General features: G+C 42.8%; 1 protein-coding gene across 1 annotated transcript in view; it reads right to left on the bottom strand.

The window, feature by feature from the left end:
• The window catches only part of EFHC2 (EF-hand domain containing 2), a 70036-nt gene that overhangs the window by 20731 nt on the left and 26773 nt on the right, over positions 1 to 22532 (bottom strand). Inside the window, exons 8-12 of the mRNA XM_081951364.1 lie at positions 19581 to 19746; positions 18153 to 18295; positions 16158 to 16354; positions 14159 to 14292; positions 1858 to 2055 (exon numbers count right to left, since the gene is read on the bottom strand). Coding sequence (XP_081807490.1) covers positions 1858 to 2055; positions 14159 to 14292; positions 16158 to 16354; positions 18153 to 18295; positions 19581 to 19746 — 838 coding nt within the window. The remainder of the gene's footprint in view (positions 1 to 1857; positions 2056 to 14158; positions 14293 to 16157; positions 16355 to 18152; positions 18296 to 19580; positions 19747 to 22532) is intronic.

The following is a 22532-nucleotide window of genomic DNA, read 5'->3' as shown; positions in this document are numbered from 1 at the left end:
AAGGGATGTGAAAAGGATGGAAAATGAAAAGGAAAACTGGTTCAAATGTGCCAGCTATTTCTTTTGGTCCTGTCTTTAAAGAAGGTTTTGAGCCCTAGAGAAAATAGATGTTCCTGAACATTTGCACTCTTTTCACCAAGCAGTCACTTGGCTCCCTCACCAGCAACCTCCTGCCAAAGCTCCTCCCATCGTGCCATCCTCAATTCAGGCATTAATGAACAATACTTCATAACTTCTGTGATGTATTTGTTGGGGGGGGGGTACCTTCAGTTCATAGCTGAGCAGCCATCTTCCTCATCCTTCCTCCTTGCTAAAGAATTTTGCCTCTAAGACAAGGTTCTTCAACCCCCGGTCATGGACCGGCCCCAGTCGGCAGCATGACAGAAACTGGTCCAGGCAAACAAATGAAGCCCCATCCATGGGATGTAGGCAGCAGGTGAAATCATGCCCTCTCTGGTCCACAAAAAGTCCACAGAACTGGTCCTGTGTGCTCAAAAGGTTGGGAGCTGCTCTAAGACATTAACACCCATGTAACTGCACCAACAAATTTATATTTATCTTCTCTTTCAAATCTATAGTTTTATATTGATTGAACTATGTTGGTATATGATTTGTTAACAGTATTAGGATCCAGACCATATTCATGCTATAGGACCGTGATGGTGAATCTATGGCACACGGAGCCATTTGGTTTTTTTTTTATAAACAAAGTTTTATTGTTTTTTTTAGTATTTTGCAAAGGAAAAAGGTAGGGGAAAGGTTACAAATTTTGGCAACTGCAGCTGACTTCGGCCTTCTTTTGAGATTGTTTTTTGCCCTCCAGAGCCTTCAGGCGGCTTTCCTGAAGGCTCCGGAGGACGAAAAACGCTCCTATGGACAAACTGGAAGTGACTTCTGTTTTGGCCATACGACCATTTTTCACCCTCCGGAGCTGTCAGGGAAGCCTCCTGAAGGCTCCAGAGGGCAAAAACTGGACCTACAAGCAAATCAGAAGTCCGTTCCTAAACTTCCGGTTTGCGCATAAGGTCGGAAAGCTCCTGAAGCCTCCGGAGAGCCTCGGGGGGGGGGAAGCTGTTTTTGCCCTCCCCGGGCTCCTAGAAAGCCTCTGGAGCTTGGGGAGGGTGAAAAAAGCGTGCCAAAAGCAGAGGGCTGGGCGTGAGCGCATGCGCACTGGGTCACACATATACCATTATGGGTGTGGCACGCCCGCACATGACCCCCCCTGCTCCCATTTTTGGCACGCGAGCCAAAAAAGGTTCGCCATCACTGCTATAGGATATTTAGAAAAACAAACATTTTGAAGCATACTAGAAAGGTTAAGAAAATTGTAACTACTATTCCATGCCTTTTTAGCATATTAAAAAACAAACCTCAACTTTTGCTTTGGTTCAATATAAAGTTTTAAAAAACCCTTCAGTTATCTAAATCAGAGTATTAATAAATCCATATGGCTTACAGTTCATGGAGGTCTTATATTATGCATATATGTCTTATATGCCAAAGGGCAGTCATTGACAATTGTTTTCTTTTATTACTTAGGCTGAATGATGTACAATTATGAAGGAAGGTTGATTATCCCATTGTAATTGTCCTGAGAATTTCCCTATTAGTTCTTTGTAGTGCATGATAACCGATTTAAATGGGAAGGAAGGCAGGAGTGAGAGTAATTTCTTCTCCCATGACAGGAAGGCTGACATGGAGAAAAGCTATTTCCAGTGTCAATCCTCTGAGATAGAAGGCTTAAACTTTCCACCACACACATTGACTTGACATGAGGGGAAAGACAGCTCCTATTTTATTTGATTGGGGTTAATAAGAATTAAACCATGCAGATTTGATATTAGAAGAAGGTCTTACTTTTCCCGATCACTGTATGCCAAGGCTGCCAACAGCTGGCCAAAATTTTCAAAATTATTTTTCTTGAGATTTTCCTGGGACACTGCCAGAAGATAAGTGGCATCCATTTCATTCTCCCCTCTTACGCTGTAATATCGCCCAATAGTCATAATTTCATGTTCTGATAATTTTCCATCTGAGATATTCAATAACACATTTCTAAAAAAGAAAAGTAAATTAAAACATTAGTCCATCCATCCGTTCACCAGTTTTTCTAGAGTAGTGTATGTATAGTATGCAGAATGTTTTATGTGTGTCATTCACAGTAAAATACAGCTCTTTCTAATGCCAGCAGAAATGAAAGAATATCTAATTCTATAATGGAGCGGAAAATGTCTATATTATATGTATCGCAATGGCACTTAAAACATACTTTATGACTAGTATCTTGTGTAAAAATATCATGTTTGGTTTTTCTATAAAGAAGGAAGCACTTAGCAATTATGAAGGAAGGTTCATTATCCCATTGTAATTGTGCTTCTGAGAGTTTCCCTATTAGTTCTTTGTGATGCATGATACCCAATTTAAATTGGAAGGAAGGCTTAGCAACAGAAAAAGTATTTATTTATTTGTGGCATCCTAGCTGTTCTAAGAGCTTTGTTGTTTGATTGCAGAAATTTCATTACCTGACTAGGTAACATCATCAGTGTTAGTGTGCTTGGGGCTTGCTCCCTATATATGTACAGCATAATACTTGCCCTGCAAGTGTTGATGGAGTTAGGTGTTCTCTATGGTAGTTTCTTGATTAGGGTTTTGTTTACTGCTTAATTGCTTGTCTGGTGTTATTCCTTTTCATTTTGGTGTTGGCTGCTGAGAGAATATGCTGTGGTCTTCTTAGCTTCTTTAGCTTTTTTACTGTCTCTTATGAATGGTATGTAAACTTGGACTGACGGCTAATTTGTTTGAACACCAAGTGTCAACAGCAACCTACATATATTCTTATTTGTTTGTTTGTTTGTTTACTTACTATATATTTATTCATTTTAGTTCTTATAACTGGATTTTCCAGAGGCAAATTGGATTAGAATTGGTAATTAAAAAAACTGTTTTTATCTTAAAATGCCCAATGAGGGAACACACAGTATTGTTTTAAAAATAATAACATTCATTACTAATATTTATTTATTTATTTATTTATCGAATTTCTAGACCGCCCCCTCTCCCCGGAGGGACTCGGGGCGGTGTACAGGAATAAATTTAAAACATATGACAATCAAACACATAGATAAAAATCACATTAAACAACCCCTGTACAATTTATAAAAATTAAAAACAAACCTTAAAACCAATTTTAAAAATTTAGAAATAGAACTGAGGTGGGATAGGTGGAATTAGGCCAAGCCGGCTAGCTGGAATAGGTGGGTTTTAAGTTTCTGACGGAAGGAGCGGAGATCCGTAGTCAATATATTACTGGACTAAATTTTTCACAATGCCTTTTCATTCAGATAGGGAGCACACTGATTAATTTTCTTTGAGAAAACATTCAGACCTCAAAGCACAGAGAGCAACTATGCTTTAAAAGCTGTTATAAGCAATCACTGATAGTGACATCTATATACCTAAAGGAAAGAAATTATATTGGATAACACTTATTTTACTGCTACCCCTATCAACTCTATTGATTTTAATAAACATGGGTTCTGAAGGTAAACAAATAACATAAGCAGATTTTTGTGTGGACTTTTAACTAATCTCATTCCAATAATTTTAGGGCTTTTAAGAAAGTATTAGTATTTTAATACTGCCTTGAAATGTATTGTCAACTGATGCAACTGCTCCTGAATTACTGTAATACAACCTGTTTAGGCCCAACAAAAATAAATTTACAAAATTCTGAATTTTGTATAAACTAAACTTTTCGAATAAAAAAAAATATGTTTACAGGCTATATTACTGAGATGGATTCCATTTCTCTTAACTAACTCACAGTTGAAGTATAAGCCTAAACTGATGGATGCTCCAAATTGTATTACCTCATCCAATGGTAATTGAATCCCTCTATCAAATTAATAATTCCTTATTTGAAACACTTCTTTGTCCCAATTAAACTTTACTCCGTTCAACCATAGCTATCTAACTACCACCAGTTTTTCAGTTTCCAAAGAGTTTATAGATTAAAAAAGAGGGGCACAGCCATTTGAAATCTTCATATTAATAGCACTGTAGCAAAAACTTTATAGGTCATTTCTAGTGTTTAACACAGATATTAAATACAGAAGATAAGTACTGTACAACTAAGGGTCACAGGGCCCAGCAAAAATTCCAGAATTTTTGAGATACATCTTCCAGATAAGATTAAAGCAGCCATAACACTCTATTCCTAAAACTCAATCCAACTGAGAAACTATTCAAAAGAATATTATAGTCCATAAACTGCCATCCTGTAGAGCATTCTAGAAAGTTTCGACTCTCAAATCAGGCATTAATCTGGTCTAAAATTACCTAAAATGAAATACTGCTGAAATTTGTATTGCCTATCTTTTGCTGGACATTATACTGCTTGTTTTTCACCATGAGTTTCATAAAATAATGAGATGGAAAAAATATCATGGCAATATGTCAATTTCTGAACTTTTACCTACTCAGTTTAGGATTGCTTTTCATAATATTGATAAGATCTATGGAATTATAATATGGAAATAAAGATAAAGATGCAAGTTTAATAAACCAAGAATGACACTTAAAACTTGCACAATCCACTTTAGTTAAATTTGGAATTCTAAACTATATATTATTTACTGATATTTAGATTGTGCACATTTGAGGATAGGAACTTTTTTTTAACTTTTATTTTCTCTGGACAACTCCAAATTATTTTTCTTTGGATCATAAACAACAAAACATCTGCATCAGGGTGATTGAGAGATAGTATTATCTCTAAAATTATTCTGTCTACTTCTAAAGAAAAGGGATGAAGCAAAGTTCTAGTTTTCTTAAAACTCTACAGTGGTCAGGAATGACAAACTAAACAATAGTCAACTTCAATAACTGAAGCTACCTTATTTTTCAGAGTATAAGACGCACCAAGGTTTTGAAGAGGCAAATTTTTTAAAAAAGTAGGTAGGTAGATAGAGGGATTGACAGGGAGAGAGAGAGAAATACAGTAGGTAGGTAGGAAGAGAGAGTGAGAGTAGTTAGGTAGGTAGGTAGGTAGATAAAGGGGGAGAGAGAGAGAGAGAGAGAGAGAGAGAAGGTAGGTAGGTAGGTAGGTAGGTAGGTAGGTAGAGGGATAGAGAGAGAGAAATAGAAAGAGATAGAGAGAGAGAGAGAAATACAGTAGATAGGTAGGGAGAGAGAGAGAGTAGGTAGGTGTGGTAGGGAGAGGGATAGAGAGAAATACAGTAGATAGGTAGAGAGAGAGAGCAGTTAGGTAGGTAGATAAAGGGAGAGAGAGAGAGAAATACAGTAGGTAGATAGGGAGGGAGAGAGTGTGTAGGTAGGTAGGTAGGTGGATATAGAGTGAGAAAGAGAGAGAGAAAGAGAGATAGAGAAATACAGTAGGTAGGTAGGGAGAGAGAGAGAGTAGTTAGTTAGGTAGGTAGGGAGATAAAGGGATAGAGAGAGAGAAATAGAGAGAGAGAAAGAGAAATACAGTAGGTAGATAGGGAGAGAGAGTAGTTAGGTAGGTAGGTAGATGAAGGGAAAGAGAGAGAGAGAAATAGTGTGTGTGTGTGTGTGTTTAGGTAGGTAAGTAGGTAGAGGGATAGAGAGAGAGAAAGAGATGGATAGAGAGAAATACAGTAGATAGGTAGGGAGAGAGAGAGAGAGAGTAGTTGGGTAGGGAGGTAGGGAGAGGGATAGAGAGAAAGAGATAGAGAGAAATACAGTAGAGAGAGAGAGAGAGGGAGAGAGTAGGTAGGTTGGTAGCTAGAGGTAGGTATATAAATACAGTAGATAGGTAGGGAGAGAGAAGGTAGGTAGGTAGGTAGGTAGGTAGGTAGGTAGGTAGAGGGATAGAGAGAGAAATAGAAAGAGATAGAGAGAAATACAGTAGATAGGTAGGGAGAGAGAGAGTAGTTAAGTAGGTAAGTAGGTAGAGGGATAGAGAGAGAAATAGAGATATAGAGAAATACAGTAGATAGGTAGGGGGAGAGAGAGAGTAGTTAGGTAGGTAGGTAAGTAGGTAGAGGTATGGAGAGAGAGAAATAGAGAGAAATACAATAGATAGGTGGAGTGAGAGAGAGAAGGTAGGTTGGAAGGTAGAGGGGGAGAGAGAGAGAAATACACTAGGTAGGTAGGTAGGTAGGTAGGTAGAGTGTATGTAGGTAGGTAGGTAGGTAGAGGGATAGAGAGAGAGAAATAGAGATAGAGAGAAATACAGTAGATAGGGAGGGAGAGAGAGAGTAGGTAGGTAGGTGGGTAGAGGGGTAGAGAGAGAAATAGAGATAAAGAGAAATACAGTGGATGGGTAGGGAGAGAGAGAGAGTAGGGAGGGAGGGAGGGATGGAGAGGGATAGAGAGAAACAGAGATAGAGAGAAATACAATAAATAGGTAGGGAGAGAGAGTAGGTAGGTAGGTAGGTACAGCGATAGAGAGAAATAGAGATAGAGAGAAATACAGTAGATAGGTAAGGAGAGAGAGAGAATAGGTAGGTAGGTAGGTAGGTAGGTAGGTAGGTAGGTAGGTAGGTAGGTAGGTAGGTAGGTAGGTAGGTAGAGGGATAGAGAGAGAGAGAGAGAAATACAGTAGATAGGTAGGTATTTCTGCTGGCACAGCACTTGATCAATGTAATTCTCATCAATCAGTTAAAGAGCTTTCCAAAAGGAAAAAAAAGTTTTTGCACTGCAAACCTCCCCAAAACGGCCCCTTTTTCACAAAAACAGGCCCCTTTCCCTCCCCCCCAAAAGGCATGAATAGCCTTGGGGAGGGCTTGCAGGGCGTTCTCGGGGGGGGGGCAAAAACGAGCAAAAATGGACCTTTTTTCGCAAAAACAGGCCCATTTTTGGTCCAAAAATTGTATGCATAGCCTTATGGTGGCTTATAGAGTGCTGCTGGAGCCGGGGGGGGGGGGGGGGATTGCCTGTTTTTTTGCTCATTTCTGTCCTCCCCAGCCCCCAGGAGCTCTCTGAAAGCCTCCATAAGGGTATGCACAGCCATTTTGGTGAGGAGGGGCAGGGCTTCAGGAGACAAAAAATGCTGTATTTGGTGTATAAGACGCACCCAGATTTTCAGCCTCTTTTTTGAGGAAAAAAGGTGCGTCTCATACTCCGAAAAATACGGTATATTCCTACATTAGAAGTTGTATTCCAATAGTGATAAAATGATTGCACTGTGTCTTACTGAAAGGCACTGATTTGAAAATAAGATTGTTTTAACTCATAACAGGACAGAATTATTTTATAAAGACTTATGCATATTTGTTCAAGAACAGTATGATTTTCCAATAATAAGGAACGCTCACAGTTACAGTAATATTCACACATGACTTTCACACTTTATTTCACTATAGCAGCATAATCAAAATAGATTCAACATATATCTTCTTATAAGATACAGTATTTTTGGATTATAAGACGCTCCTGACTATAAAACACACCTAGCTTTTGGGGAGGAAAACAAGAAAAAAAAATCTGCCTCTGCCTCCCAGCAATTTGCCTCCTTTCAGGAAACAGCAAACAGCCTGGTCAGCTTCAGCGCAACCTGACTTAGCACGAGCAGCTGATTGGCAGTTAGATTGCGTCCCATTTTCGGCCCATTTCCAGGTGGCGGGGATAGGCAGCAGTGGCAACCCCCACCAACTGGAAAGGACTGAAAATGGGGTGTGTGGAGGCTGAAAATGGGGGGCCTAGAGGCTGAAAACAGGACAGGGAGAGGTCAAAAATGGGGGGCCTGGAGGCGACAATAGGTGGCAATGGTGATGGCAGTGATGGGCGGTGGCGATCCCCGCAGCCTGGAACAGCTGATAGGTGGTATTCTGGGAGGCAGATCTAACCGCCAATCAGCTGCTTGTGCTAAATCAGGCTGTACTGAAACTGACCAGGCTGTTTGCTGCAAGTAAGCAAACTGCTGGGAGGGAGGCAGAGGCCCAAGGGTGGTGGCTGGCAGGTGGGCGCAGCTTTGGCAACATTCACTGTATAAGACGCACAAACATTTCCACCCACTTGGGGGGGTGGGGAAGAAGTGTGTCTTATAGACCAAAATATGGTAAATCTGATTCCCTTGGAATACAAATCTATAGAGGTAGCCTTCAACTTACAACCATTTGTTTAGTGATCATTTGAAGTTACAATGGCACTGAAAAAAGTGATATATGATTGGTTGCCACACATATATAACTGTTGTACTGTCCCCATAGTTATGTTCTTAAAATTCAGGCACTTAGCAACTGGCATGTATTTATGACAAATGCACTGTCCCAAGATCATGTGATCACTATTTGTAACCTTCCTAGCTGACTTCCAACAAGCAAAATCAATGGAGAAAGCCATATCAGCTTAATGACTGCACAATTCATTTAACAAGTGCATTAATTCAAATAACAAGTGTGGCAAAAAAAAGTCATAAAATGAGACACAACTTACTTAACAGCTGCCTTGTTTAGCAATGAAAATTTGGGGCTCAATTGTGGTCGCAAGTGGAGGATTAATTGTATAGGGTGACCCTGAAGGAATTGCCTGATTCATGAACTTTCTTCAGGTTCCTGATAGGGCCTCTTGTTAAAGGACATTTCAGCTTCAATCATGTAAAGGAGGGGTTATCAAACTCGTGGGCCACGGGCCAGATATGTCATGTGCTGGCCCCGCCCCCACCCAATTTAACAAAGGGGGGAGGAAAGTCTCAATATGTCACGTGACGCCGCCATGATGATGCGGGTTTGACACCCCCGATGTAAAAGAACATTGGTCTTACCTGAAGGTGTCTTTTAAGTAGAGGGAGGGGTCACGCGTGGGTTTAACACAGCCTGATTGGTCCATTAGACTGAGAGAAAACTTCTTAACCTTCTGTCTCTCCTATTGGTTCCCAGTTTCCTTGATGTCGAAAGTCTGCATCTGAAAATCAAACAAGGGACAAGCCCCCGGGGCCACCCGTTCCTCCCCCACCCAGTCCCTGTCTAACTATCTAGGGCGGGATGTGACCCCTCCCTCTACTCTACTTAAAAGACACATTCAGGTAAGACCAACGTTCTTTTTCCAGTAGAGTAGAGGGAGGGGTCACGCGAGAGACATACCTAAGCTACATCCAAGGGGGGGGGAAGACTGGGGCCCAGGGGGAGGAATGGCCGCCACCCGCTGAAGGACCCTCCGGCCAAAGGACGCCTCAGCCGAGGCGTAGAGATCTAGCCGGTAATGGCATATGAAAGGGGTCGGGGAAGCCCAGGTGGCCGCCCGACAGATGTCCTCAAACGGAGCCCTGGTAGCCCAAGCCGCAGTCGTAGCGGCACTATGGGTGGAGTGCGCCATAATACCCGAAGGGGGAACCTGATCAGAAGCCTCATAAGCCGCGACAATGGCCTGTCACAGCCACCTGCCAATAGTGGCGGAGGAAACCTTAGTCCCAAGAACCCCCGGCTGGAAAGACACAAAGAGTGCCTCTGTCTTACGGATCCCCTCTGTCCGCCTCAGATAAATACGGAGAGCGTGGCGGACATCTAGCTTGTGCCATAGATGCTCCCTCTCGTGCGACGGATTAGGGCAGAAGTTAGGTGAGATGATCTCTTGGGCCCTATCGAAAGGTGTGTTCACCTTCGGGAGAAAGGTTGGGTCAAGGCGAAGGACTACCCTGTCCTGGTGGAAAAGACAGAGATCGTCCCGGGATGATAGCGCCCCCAACTCCGATATGCGCCTAGCCGAGGTAACGGCTACCAGAAAAGCCACCTTAAGGGTGAGCAAACGCATATGAACTGTTCGCAGGGGTTCGAACGGAGCTCCCGTCAGGGCCTTAAGGACTAGGGAAAGGTCCCAAGTCGGGAATCTGTGGACCGGCAACGGCCTGATATTCGCCGCCCCTTTGAGGAATCGCTTTACAAGGGGGGAATATGAGAGCGTGTGGGAACCCTCTCCCCTAGCACCGTGGCCAGGGCCGCCACTTGGCACCGTAGAGTATTGTGGGACAAACCATCCTCTAAGCCTTTCTGCAGGAACTCCAAGACATTCGGAACCGGAGGGATTGAGGCTGAGGGGAGAGCACCACTTGGCAAACAACGCCCAGGTAGAGTTATAGATTCTAGTGGTGGAAGGTCGTCTGGATGCCTCAATGGTAGCTATGACCCCTGAGGAAAGCTTCACCTTCCTCAGCCGGCACCACTCAAGTGCCAGGCGGTTAAGTGGAGCCACTGGGGCTCCGGATGGTTCAGGACCCCACTGGGGCTCCGGATGGTTCAGGACCCCCTGACACAAGGCGATTTCCCCCTGAGGGATTCTCCAAGGATCAGACACTGACAGTTGGACTAGGTTCGCAAACCATGGTCTCCTGGGCCAGTAAGGGGCGAGCAAGATGACGAGGGCCCTCTCTGCCACTATCTTTCTGACAGTCCCAGGAATGAGGGGAAGGGGAGGGAAAGCATAAAGCAGGCCTGGAGGCCATCTGCTCCTGAGGGCATCCGTGCCCTCCGCCGTTGGCGTCTGGAATCGGGAAAAGAAGCGAGGCACCTGCGAATTGCTGGGAGTGGCAAACAAGTCCACCAGAGGAGTGCCGAATTTCCGACAGATCTTCTGGAATAGTTTGGGCGCTAGCTGCCACTCGCCATTGTCCAGAGTCGCCCGGCTCAGCCAATCCGCCTGGTGGTTGGACACGCCCGAGATGTGTTCCGCCACCAAAGAGGTCTCTCCGCCCTCAAGCCGAGTGTCTGCGCTTCCCGCCAAAGAGCCCGGGAGTGAGTTCCCCCCTATCGATTCACATGCACCTTCGTGGCGACATTGTCCATCAGGAGAAGGACGTGCTGACCCCATAGGTGTTGGCTGAAGTGTCGCAGAGCCAGTCTCGCAGCCTTGAGTTCCAGCCAGTTTATATTGTGGCTGAGATCCGAGGCCCTCCACTGTCCCTGAGCCATGTTGGAGGACATCACAGCCCCCCAGCCGAATAGGCTTGCGTCCGTCGTCACTATCACTCTTTCTGGCTCCCAGAACGAGCCCCCCTTCTGCACCGCCGGTGATAGCCACCACTGAAAAGACGCTCGTATGTCCGCAGGTAGGCGTAGGGGCCTTAGGGAGTTGCTCATCCACTTCTTCTGGAACGGGATCAGGGCCCACTGAAGCGGACGCAGGTGTAGTCGGGCCCAGGGGACTATCCCTATGCAGGACACCATCTTGACCAGAAGTTGTGATAAGGTCAGGATGGAAACTGACCTTCTTGCCCTGACCTTGGTTACAAGTTGGTGAAGTCTGGCAAGTTGGTCCGGGGAAAGAGTCACTATCCCTGTAGTCGAGCTTATGACTGTCCCTAGGTGAAGGATCTGATTGGAAGGGGACAGATGGCTTTTGGGGAAGTTGACAGAAAACCCCAAGGACTGGAGGCAACGAATGGTGAGGCGAAGATCCAACTTTGTCCTGGAGAGGGAATCTGCCTGAACAAGGACGTCGTGTAGGTAGCATTGGAGTCTCACTGGCACCGAGCGCAGGTGAGCTGCCAATGCCGCCAGGACTTTTGTAAAGGTGCGGGGGGCCGAGGCCAGACCGAATTGGAGGGCTTGGTATTGATAATGACACCTCCCGTGGGAGAATCGAAGGTACTTGCGGTGGGACTGGAGGATGGGGATGTGGAGGTAAGCTTCCGTCAGATCCACCGAGGCCAGATAATCCCCCCGCCAAATGCCCTGAAGGATGAATTTCAGGGAAGACATCTTGAAACGGTTCAAGGAACCGTGAAAGGAACCGGTTCAATCCTTGAGGTCCAGAATTGCCCTCCAACCCCCCAAGCTCTTCGGAACTACGAACAGGTGGGAGTAGTAACCCCACCCACGTTCCGCGGCCAGAACCGCCTCCACCGCCCGGATCTCTAGCAGATGTTTTATGGCGAGATCCATCAGATGGCGTCGCTCCAGGTTTCTGGAGGGGGGGAAGGTTCTGAAGAATCTTGGGGGGTCGATGAGGAACTCTAGCCTCAGGCCGAACCGGACGGTGGCCGTGACCCAGGCATCTGTGGTGATCCCGTCCCACTGGTCCGCAAACATTGCCAGACAGCCACCGATGGAAGGGCTCGGGTTCGAGTCATTTCCCCCTGCGGAAGGAGCGGCCGCCTCCCCCACAAAAGGGCCATTTGGACTGAGACTGGAACCTGTTACAGTCCTGGTAAGGAGGCTGGGAATAATGCCTGTCCTGCCTGTAAGAAGGATATCGCTGTTGCTGCTCGTGGTCAGGGGCCCTGAATGAGGGCCTACAGTACGGATGAGGACGGGATTTCGGTTTCTTGGTGGCGGAAGGCATAACTTTCTTTTTATCTTTGTTTTCCACCAAGATGGGATCCAGAGTCGCCCAAAAAAGGTTGGGTCCTGCATAGGGTGCAGCGGCAAAGTTCCACTTTGCCTTATTGTCCATCTGCCAACTATGAAGCCACAGGAGGCGACGGGAGGAGACAGATGTGGCGAAGGCACCAGAGGCGAACTTAAGCGCGTCTAGAGTCACGTCGGCCGAATACTGCGAAGCTGCTAGGAACTTTGTAATGTCCTGGTGGAGACGGTCGTCCTGGATCGGAATTCGATCCTGGAGCTGGCGGAGCCACATCACCGTGGTAAGGTTAAAATACGACGCTATGGCTGCCGCTCTAACTGCCCATGCGGAAGCGTTGAAGTTTTTGTGTAGGATTAATTCAGCCCGCTTATCCTCCGGCTTCATCTTGTCTGCTGCGTCCCCGGACACTGAGGCCTAGAGGAAGAGGACCTGGCCCCCGGTTGGTCAGGGTGGGCCTCTCTGTCTTCTGGGGCCTGGGCAGAGGTAGCCTGCGCCGGCTCTGCACACGCCGCCATCGCCCCACTCACGTGTCTTCCGCCCTGGGCCTCATGGAGCTCGTCAATCAACAGAGATGTAGGCCCTGTCTCTGGCGTGGCCTTCAGATCGCCCCTTTTTCTCATCTCGAGCGCGCGGAGCCTCTGTTAAAATCTTCGGCCTGGCGCACGTGGCTGCTCTCGCGCCTTGTCGGAATGCTGGGGCCTTTGCAGAGTGCACACGGCTCCGGAAGGAAGGCTAGCACCAAAATACTCGGTCGGAGGGCCGCATGTAGCTGAACGGTCTTTTGGCGCTCTTCGGAGGTGCTACGGCATGAATTTGGCCCGATTTCGACTGGAGACATTGCGGGCGGCGTTTTCCGGCTCCTGGGGCTGAAGTGGACGCCCAGCACGCCCGGAGACCCGGGAATATGTCCAGGCACCCGGCCCGCGAGGAGGGAGAGAGAACGCCCCACGGGGCTCTCCCTGGCTGCTGAGGACAGGCACGAAACCGTCCGTTTGGGCACAGCCACCAAATTTAAAGTTTAGGATAACCGATTGATCAAATTAGAAGTCCAAATTTACCTTATCTAGTAGATTTAATCGAAATTAGCCAAATTTTCCTGTCTAGAGAACCAAAACACAGTGCTTCGACCAAAGGACTGAGAGGAAACTGGGAACCAATAAGAGAGACAGAAGGTTAAGAAGTTTTCTCTCAGTTTAATGGACCAATCAGGCTGTGTTAAACCCACGCGTGACCCCTCCCTCTACTCTACTGGAAAAGCATAGGGTTAAAAAATGGCATGTTGAATTCACCTGCATTTTGTTATTTACTGAAGGTACTTAAAGTATGCAAGGACCGTGGTGTTAATGGAAGGCTTTTGGAAAGGTACTTTTGAAATATATTGTTATGAACTTACAATATTGCCTATAATTATGAACAAACATTTTGATCTATGTATAGAATGACCAAGGTTTAATTGCCTTTTCTGCTCTGGGAAAAATCTTTCATAATAGGGTCAATTAAAACAAAACATGCTGGCTAAATGGATGAATAGTTAAGAGTATAATAGCTCATATGTTAGAAAGCTCATTTTGTTTAACAATTTTCTACATAAGAATTGTGGTAGCATTACAAAATACTTTGTACTAGTTTTTGTGGCCCATGCAACAGAGAACATCTATAGCTAAATTAATTATCTCCCTCTATTTCTCTATCTTCATAAACAAGAGACTCTGACAGAATTAATACAACAAAAGAGATCATGAGTTCAAGTCCTGCTTCAGTCATGAAAGCCAGCTGGGTAAGTTTGGTTCAATCACTCTCTCAGCCAAATTCATATATGCCATATTAAAATTTAAATGAATTAAATTGCTATTTGCTTGGATGCTTCGAATCTTACCTGAACTCATCATAATCGATCATGTAAGTGTTCTGAGGATCAGCGGCTGCAAAAATCTGTTTAATCTCTCTTGACCGAGGTTCTCCTATAACTTTCAATTTGTTCAGGATTACGTTAATATTGGCCATAGCATACTAGAAAAAAAAAGAGGGAGGTTCAAGGTTGATTTTGCTGTATCTTTTAACCTAATACTATATGGTGCAAGACTGAATTCTAATGACACAAAGTTATTTTTTCCTTATGACGTATATCCATTGAATTACATTCCAAATTACTACTTATTAAGAATGCCAGGATTTACTTCAGAATCATTTGCCAATATACTGTCAGACTGCACATGTACTCTCCCAGTTTTCTTATATGGAAAGTCAGCAGTTTCAATCTGCATCTCACCACTGCTCTTTCCTGAGTTTTAGCATGGATAATAGCATTAATGGAGAGCCAATTTAATGGCTGAGGTTAAGGCATCAGGCTAGAAATTGGAAGAGTATTGGTTCTAATCCTGCCTTAGGCATGAAATCAGCTGGGTAAGTTTGGGCCAGCTACTCTTGTCAATACTAGAAAGGAGGCAATGGCAAACCATTTCAAAAAATTCTTTTCCAAGAAAATTGCAAGGACTAGTTACTAGGAATCAAAAACCATCTTGAAGCCCTCCCCCCCAAAGTATTAGGGAGAAGGTATTTTAGAAACTTAGTATTTTTATAACTATTGGCTTGTTCTGTGAGGATTTCAGACAGCAAAACATATCCAGGCAATATTACCTTGAAAGCAAGACAATTTGTCAGATTGTTAATATGAAAATGTTATTACTAGAGTTCAGAAAACAAAAACCAGAAGTTAAAGAACTGAACAGAACAAACAGCTTGCACAGAACTTGGACTTACCCAATGATGCCAGTTCTGGATGTCAAGTACAATTTCACCATATGGTGAAGAAATTATGAAACTATGTTATGATATAATTTATCTTTAAATTTTAAATTTAAGAAATTAGACTAATCTTTGTAAGACTTGTACTTGCTTTACTCTGCTCTCCTAGTGATATTCAATATTTTCCTACTGAAAATACCAATAGTTTCCAGTGAGTGAGAAAATCTAAAAACATTCGTTGTGCACTAATACAAATAATTGGCAAAAACAAATGGTAATGGTTTTAAAAAGTGAGATACCATTTTGTCCTGCATCTAATTTGCATTCAAGACAAAAGCTAAGACACATCAGATCTATGCTGTTGGGCAACAATTGTAGCATGATCTCCAATATGTTTAAAATGGATATGAATTTTAGTATTTCTTATTTTCACTTGTATATATTTGTACAATGGCATTGTAAATTCTTTTCTAATTTGAGAAAATGTTATCACAACATATGGCTATTAAAATAAGTCTACTTCAACAGAATACATCAAGTAGCTATAAGCATCAAATAGAAATAATATATAATACTGTTTAGTTTCTGGATTAAAAGTAAAAAGTAAAAAAAAAATCCTTACAATTCTGCCAAATTTTTCATCAGGCTAGTTTTATCTTTTCATTGTTTAGCTGTTCTTTATCCAATAGGCTTTACATGAATACTATAGCAAACAAGCAGTCATAACAATTATCAAATATTCTGAGGGATTTTGTTTGCTTAGCTTTTTAGCTCCTTTGCATTTTGTATAGGAAAATAAACTGGTACAACACAGCCCTTATCAGTAGTTCCCTTTTTTGTTACTATTATTATTCCTTTCTTAAAACAAAGGTAGGATTAGAACATTATGAAAAATCAGTCTGTAAACTTCAGTCATCAGGCACAAAATAAACTCCATGGCATTTACCAAACTCACAATGAATGTGGCATGAGTTACTCATAGAACTTTTTTTTTTAACAAAATCAAACAATGATGGCTGTTTTCATCCTCAACATATAAACAAAGATCTTCAGAGCCACCCTTATTTAGGCAAGATAATAAAATCACATATGCCTGCAAAGACAAATAAGGATTAGCAAATATAGCTTGCCTCATTTGCATGCTTCTCCATGTAGTTGAAAGCATATTCATCAGCATCCACCAAAAGAAGGACGTGGCCATGGAAACACACTTTAGCTCCAACAAACAGGTCCTTAGCTGTGTAGTATTCAGATGGCTCACTTTTATAAAGCTCTTGCCCAGGCTTTTTAATGCGACTTCTTTCCAAGAATTTCCCACCAATTACTCCTATAATGAGAAAACCATACTAGATATTTTGAATGTAAGTCATACATGAAAATAAAACAAGATTCATACATTTCACTCACTCATATTGAATTTTTCATAGCCAATCATTAACATAACAATCATTAACATTCATTTCCTCCTTGCCCCAGATTTCTTGTTATATTCATGATATTAACATAATCAAACAACATTCTTCTTTTATTTCAGCACAGTGATCAAACTCACAATTTTTAAAAGTTTTCATGAGCAACTGAGAATCATACCATCCCTTTGGGAGAAACTAGGATTACAGCAGACTGGATTCAAATTAGGAAAACATTAACTCAAATTATTTGAATTTTATTTTATAATTTTATTGCAATGCAAAAAGATAGAAATTAATACACATTTCCAATAATACAAGTTACAATATAAGTTATGACACCTAAACAAAAATAAAATAAAAAGAATAAAATAAGAAATGGAACATTCTTATTAAATTTAATAACAATGTGTCAGATTATACATTCTATATATGTGTTGTAAGATATTATAAAATCTATGCCAATAAAATCCATTGTGTCATTTTTTAATGAGTAGAAAAAAACAGCCTTTTCAAAAATTAATGTTATGGATTTCTTGAATCCAGCTTTTGATATCTGGGATAATACATTTCCAGTCATTGAATAGAATTCTCTTGACTATTTCTATGCCTGATATACTGTATTTTTCGGAGTATAAGACACACCGGAGTATAAAATGCACCAAGGTTTTGAAGAGGCAATTTAAAAAAAAAAGTTTTTCCACTTTGCAAACCTCCCCAAAAAAGGTATGAATAGCCTTTAGGGGGCTTGCAGAGTGTTCCTGGGGGGTGGCCCCCACAAAAAACTAGTAGAAAACGGCCCATTTTTGATGAAAACAGGCCCATTTTCTGTCAAAAAAATTGCATGCATAGCCTTTAGGAGGCTTATTGAGTACTCATGGGGGCTGGGGGGGGGGGGGATTGAGCAAAAAATGGCCCGTTTTTCACTCATTTCTGCCTTCCCCAGCCCCCAGGAGCTCTCTGAAAACCTTCTACAGGCTTTGCATGACCATTTTGGTGAAGGGGCGGAATTTCGGGAGGCAAAAAATGCTGTATTCAGTGTATAAGTGCACCCAGATTTTCAGCCTCTTTTTTGAGGGGAAAAAGGTGCGTCTTATACTCTGAAAAATACGGTGATCAATATTTTCCCCCCATTGTCAGATGATTTTGAAATAAGTGATGTAATATAACCGCTACATCTTTAACTTGAAAACATTTACCTATATATCTATATACTTACATATGATAAAATATCATTCCCCCCAAACTACCAAAACAGATCTGACCAAATAATAAGAGCTCACATACTACCAAAACATTCCTATTTATAAGAGAGTGTCCACACTTATGCAACCATATTATTGTAAGTTTTTTGTTTTTAATCCACCCCACTCTCCAAACGTTTTCAGTTTGTTTTTCAATTAAATTGTATGGCTTACATGTTATATTAAAGGTGGAAAAAATCTGAAGTGATTTATCTCGGTCTAATATTTTTTTTACATCTCAAAACTGACATTTTAACAGGGATGTGTAGATTTTATATCCAATGCAACAACTGTGGAATTCAGATAACAAAAACAACAAGGATTGCAGGGATTGGTTTTGCTAAGTAATGCACTAATGCCTTAGACTGCATCACTTAGTGACAGAAATTCAGTCCTAATCACAGTTGTAAGTAAAGGACAATCTCTATCCTCTTCATTAACAGAGTTGCTTGTAACAGAATTATTATCTTACCTGTATTTCTTTGAGGAGGTTCAAACACTGATATTGTGTCATCACTTAGAAAATAAGAAATAATGAACTTCCGATCCTTAGCGATGGGATCAGAAGTAATATGTTGTGCAAGGAACCGCAAAATATTGCTTTCAAGGCCTTGTCTGAAAAAGCAGAAGAAAAGACTTTCAAAATTGTTTCATTTTCTCTTTACCTGGAGAAACAGATAATTTCAATTTGTAAAATAACATCCCATAGTCAGGATTTATATTAATTCAATGTTGGGCGTCCAAAACTGCTGTGGGAAGTACATTGCAGCATACTAAAATTAGTGCTCTTCAGAGTTTAGGGACAGTTACATAATATAAATATATTTGAAAAAAGGAGTTTGATTGCTCAAAAAATATTCCTAGGAAGTTTTGGGGAGATGATCATGAACCATACTGATTTGTAATTGTCCTCTATAAGGAAAGAATTCAAATCTGTGGGGAAATTCCATAGCAAGGATTTCTCCATTAATTCACAAAATTTACCCATGCAGTATATAATGATTCAGATGTCCTAATTCCAAAAATTGCTTTGTAAATTCCAGACTACGTTGCAAAATAGAGCATGATATAGGACCGTGATGGCAAACCTATGGCCACAGGTGACACACGGAGCTATTTCTGAGGGCACGTGAGGTGTTGCCCTGTCAGCTCCAGCGGACATGTGCACGCTGCCCAGCTGATTTAGGCCTTCATTTTCAGATGCTTTTTGCCCTCCAGAGGCTTCCCTGAAGCCTCCGGAGGGTGAAAAATGGCCCTCTGGGCAACCCGGAAGTCCGTTCCTAAACTTCCGGTTTGCGTGTTGGGTTGGTTTTCGCTCTCGAGGCTTCTGGAGGGTGAAAAACAGCCAAACATGCAAACCAGAAGTCAGAAAACGGGCTGTTTCTGGCCTCCAAAGGGCCTTGGGGGGGCAGGGAGGCCGTTCTCGCCCTCCTCAGGCTCCAAGAAAGCAGTGCGCACATGCACGGGCAGCAGGGGTGGGTGGTGGTGGTCATGTGCGCATGTGCAGGGGGCACGGAGCGGGGGGCATCAAGTTATGGAGGTAGGCACATGAGTGAGCGCAATAGTGCACCCACTTGTGCTTTTGGCACTTGAGGTGAAAAAGGTTTGCCATCACTGATATAGGATATATAAATGATTACAGAGTAGAGGCCAGGAGAGATAAGTGGACTATGGTGGTTCTTAGAATTTTATTATACATATTTGATATTAATGAAAATATATTAGGAGATCAATATTAGGAGATCAAAACTTTGCTAATAGGATTTGTTGTCTACCAGACAGAAAATATGCCTGCTACAATTGTCCATTTGTTTTGACATTATGAAAAAAATGACCATCTCTTCCTGTCTCTCATTCAAATGGAGAAAAAAGGTTCTGAGTAGCACTTTTATTCAGATACCTGTCTTTTTCCATGAATTTCTTGAAGTCCTTTTGGGGAGGTTTAGGAAGTAAGCCAAGGCAAGAGCAAAGAGAGTCTTCTTCAGATCCAAAACCACTATACGGAGGAATCACTCTTTCTATTTTCAGAGGAGGTGCTGTCTTGTATGGAACTGGAGTAAAATCCTCTGTTAAACACAAGTAGCAAATCAACATATTTCAGATTAGTTCCTGAATATTAGTGCTTACATTTTATATATATACCACACATCTATTAAAATAAAATAATTTTCATTTTTTAAAAAAGTCATAAGATATGTTTTAAGAATAAGACATTTCTCTAAACAGGAATTTTTGTAAAGATTTTTCCTTGCATATCACCGTTGATAGTTCCCTTTGCTTCCTGTATGTTTACCTAGTCAGTAAAATGAGCACTATGAGGCAGTATATAAGTCTAAGTGCTATTGCTATTTTTTATAGATAGGAAAAAATTATACATTGCTAACAATAACTATATATTATTCTAGAAAATGGACCCTTATTCACATCATTACATTTAGATTATTTTAGTCTTTTAAATATAAATACAGATCACTAAAGTTTACCTGTAATAATTTCATAACTATGATATATTTCATAACATTTTACTCCAGCCAGCTATGTAACCATCCTGCCCTAACATTACATGGGTAAACCAATTTATTCTCACTGAGCTCAACTAAATTACAGTTAATAAAGGAGAATATTTGTAGGTCAGGGTTGAAATGAAGGATCCTTGATGCTCTTTGAGCTTAATTGTTTTCTTGCAGATGTTTTATTCCCAAACTAGGTAACATCATCAGGGCTAGTACGATTATGTTACCTAATTTGGGTAATGAAATGTCTGCAAGAAAACAATCAAGCTCAAAGAGCACCAAGGACCCATACATTATAACTATACATTTATGAAGTGTTACTGGGAGTCAAGCAGTATTGCTGCTAACAGTACTACTATCATACTTATAATAATCTCTGTATTATATGAAACACTAGAAACAACCTATGAATTGACCCCTCCCTTAGAGAAGGATTAAAAGAGAAAATTATGACATATGCAGAATTATCAGTAGAAAGACAAAATTGTCTTCATTGAATGTAATGCCCCCAAAAGATCTGACACCTATAATAAAGAATGTAAATAAAACCCTTGCAAAGATTAAAATAACATGTATCAAACAGACCAATCAGTGCCTACAGTACAACAGTGGTGATTATAGAAAAATTGAATATCAATTTTCAAAACCCAAAGCAGAATCATATGCAATCCCAAAATGGAAGAGCAGATTGGAGATCAAAATAAAGAAATTAAGATCAGATGTAAGTAATTTAAAGAATATGAAAGAGCAAAACCTGAAAAATATAAGGAAAAAGATAAGCCTAATAAAAAAAATATTCTCTTAGCACAGTGCTTCTCAATTATTTTCTGTCATGCCCCCCCTAGGAAGAAGAAAACATTTCGCCCCCCCCCCCCCCGCGCGACTGTAAATAGTATCATTTGTCTATAAAATTGTTATAAGTACACCTCTGCATAACATAGCACACCGGTCTTTCCTCGTCTCCCACCGTAGTCACATGCTTTCTTTCCTCTTTCCCTCTTACTTGTCTATCCTTCCTTCCACCCACCCTTCCTCCTTCCCTTCCTTCCTGCCTCCCTTCCAGTTCCCTCCTTCCTCTTTCCCCCTGCCTGCCTGCCTTCTTTCCCTTCTGCTTATCTATGCTTTCTTCCTTCCTTGCACCTCCCTCCCTTCTGCCTGCCTGCCTTCTTTCCTCTTTCCCTATCCTCCTATCCTTCCTTTCTCCCTCCCTCCTTCCCTGCCTCCCTTCCAGTTCCCTCCTTCCTCTTTCCTCCTGCCTGCCTGCCTTCTTTCCCTCCTGCTTATCTATGCTTTCTTCTTTCCTTGCACCTCCCTCCCTTCTGCCTGCCTGCCTTCTTTCCTCTTTCCCTATCCTCCTATCCTTCCTTTCTCCCTCCCTCCTTCCCTGCCTCCCTTCCAGTTCCCTCCTCCCTCTTTCCTCCTGCCTGCCTGCCTTCTTTCCCTCCTGCTTATCTATGCTTCCTTCCTTCCTTGCACCTCCCTCCCTTCTGCCTGCCTGCCTTCTTTCCTCTTTCCCTATCCTCCTATCCTTCCTTTCTCCCTCCCTCCTTCCCTGCCTCCCTTCCAGTTCCCTCCTTCCTCTTTCCTCCTGCCTGCCTGCCTTCTTTCCCTCCTGCTTATCTATGCTTCCTTCCTTCCTTGCACCTCCCTCCCTTCTGCCTGCCTGCCTTCTTTCCTCTTTCCTTATCCTCCTATCCTTCCTTTCTCCCTCCCTCCTTCCCTGCCTCCCTTCCAGTTCCATTCTTCCCTCCTTCCTTCTGCCTCCTTCCTGCCTGCTTGCCTTCTTTCCTCTTTCCCTCTGGCGTGTCTGCTTTTCTTTCCTTCCTTCCACCTCCCTTCTGCCCTTCTTCCCTCCCTCCCTGCCAGCAGCTCCTCCAGCATCCCAGCTGGAAACAGCAGCACAACAGTCGCCGTTACCAGGGGCGAAGGGGTGGCGGTGGCAAGATCGGGCGACTGCCGCCCCTTTGTCCCTTCCCCAACAGCGGCTGTTGTGCTTCCGCTTCCAGACGGAATGCTGGCGGTGGAGCTGCTGGCGGGGAGGCGAGCTACGCGGTGGCGAAGACGGGCGGTCCCATGCTTCCCTCCCTCCCACCCCCACCCGAGCAGGCTTCTTGCACAGCTCCAGCCCGCGGCTCCAATGAAAATCCACAGTCCGAAGTGCTGCCACTTCCAGGCGGGATATATTATGCCTCGCCCACGCCTTCGCCGCCGTTGCACCCAGATGGAAAGGGAGCCTTCGCGCCCCCCTTTACGGAGCCTCGCGCCCCCCCAGGGGGGCGCGCCCCACTATTTGAGAACCGCTGTCTTAGCACAAGAAAAGTAGAAGAAATCAATTTTTA

Source organism: Natrix helvetica (genome assembly GCF_964273705.1).
Source record: "Natrix helvetica genome assembly, chromosome: 4".
Taxonomy (NCBI): domain Eukaryota; kingdom Metazoa; phylum Chordata; class Lepidosauria; order Squamata; family Natricidae; genus Natrix; species Natrix helvetica.
The sequence above is the reverse complement of the archived record's forward strand: the minus strand, read 5'-3'. Positions and strand labels throughout refer to the sequence as shown.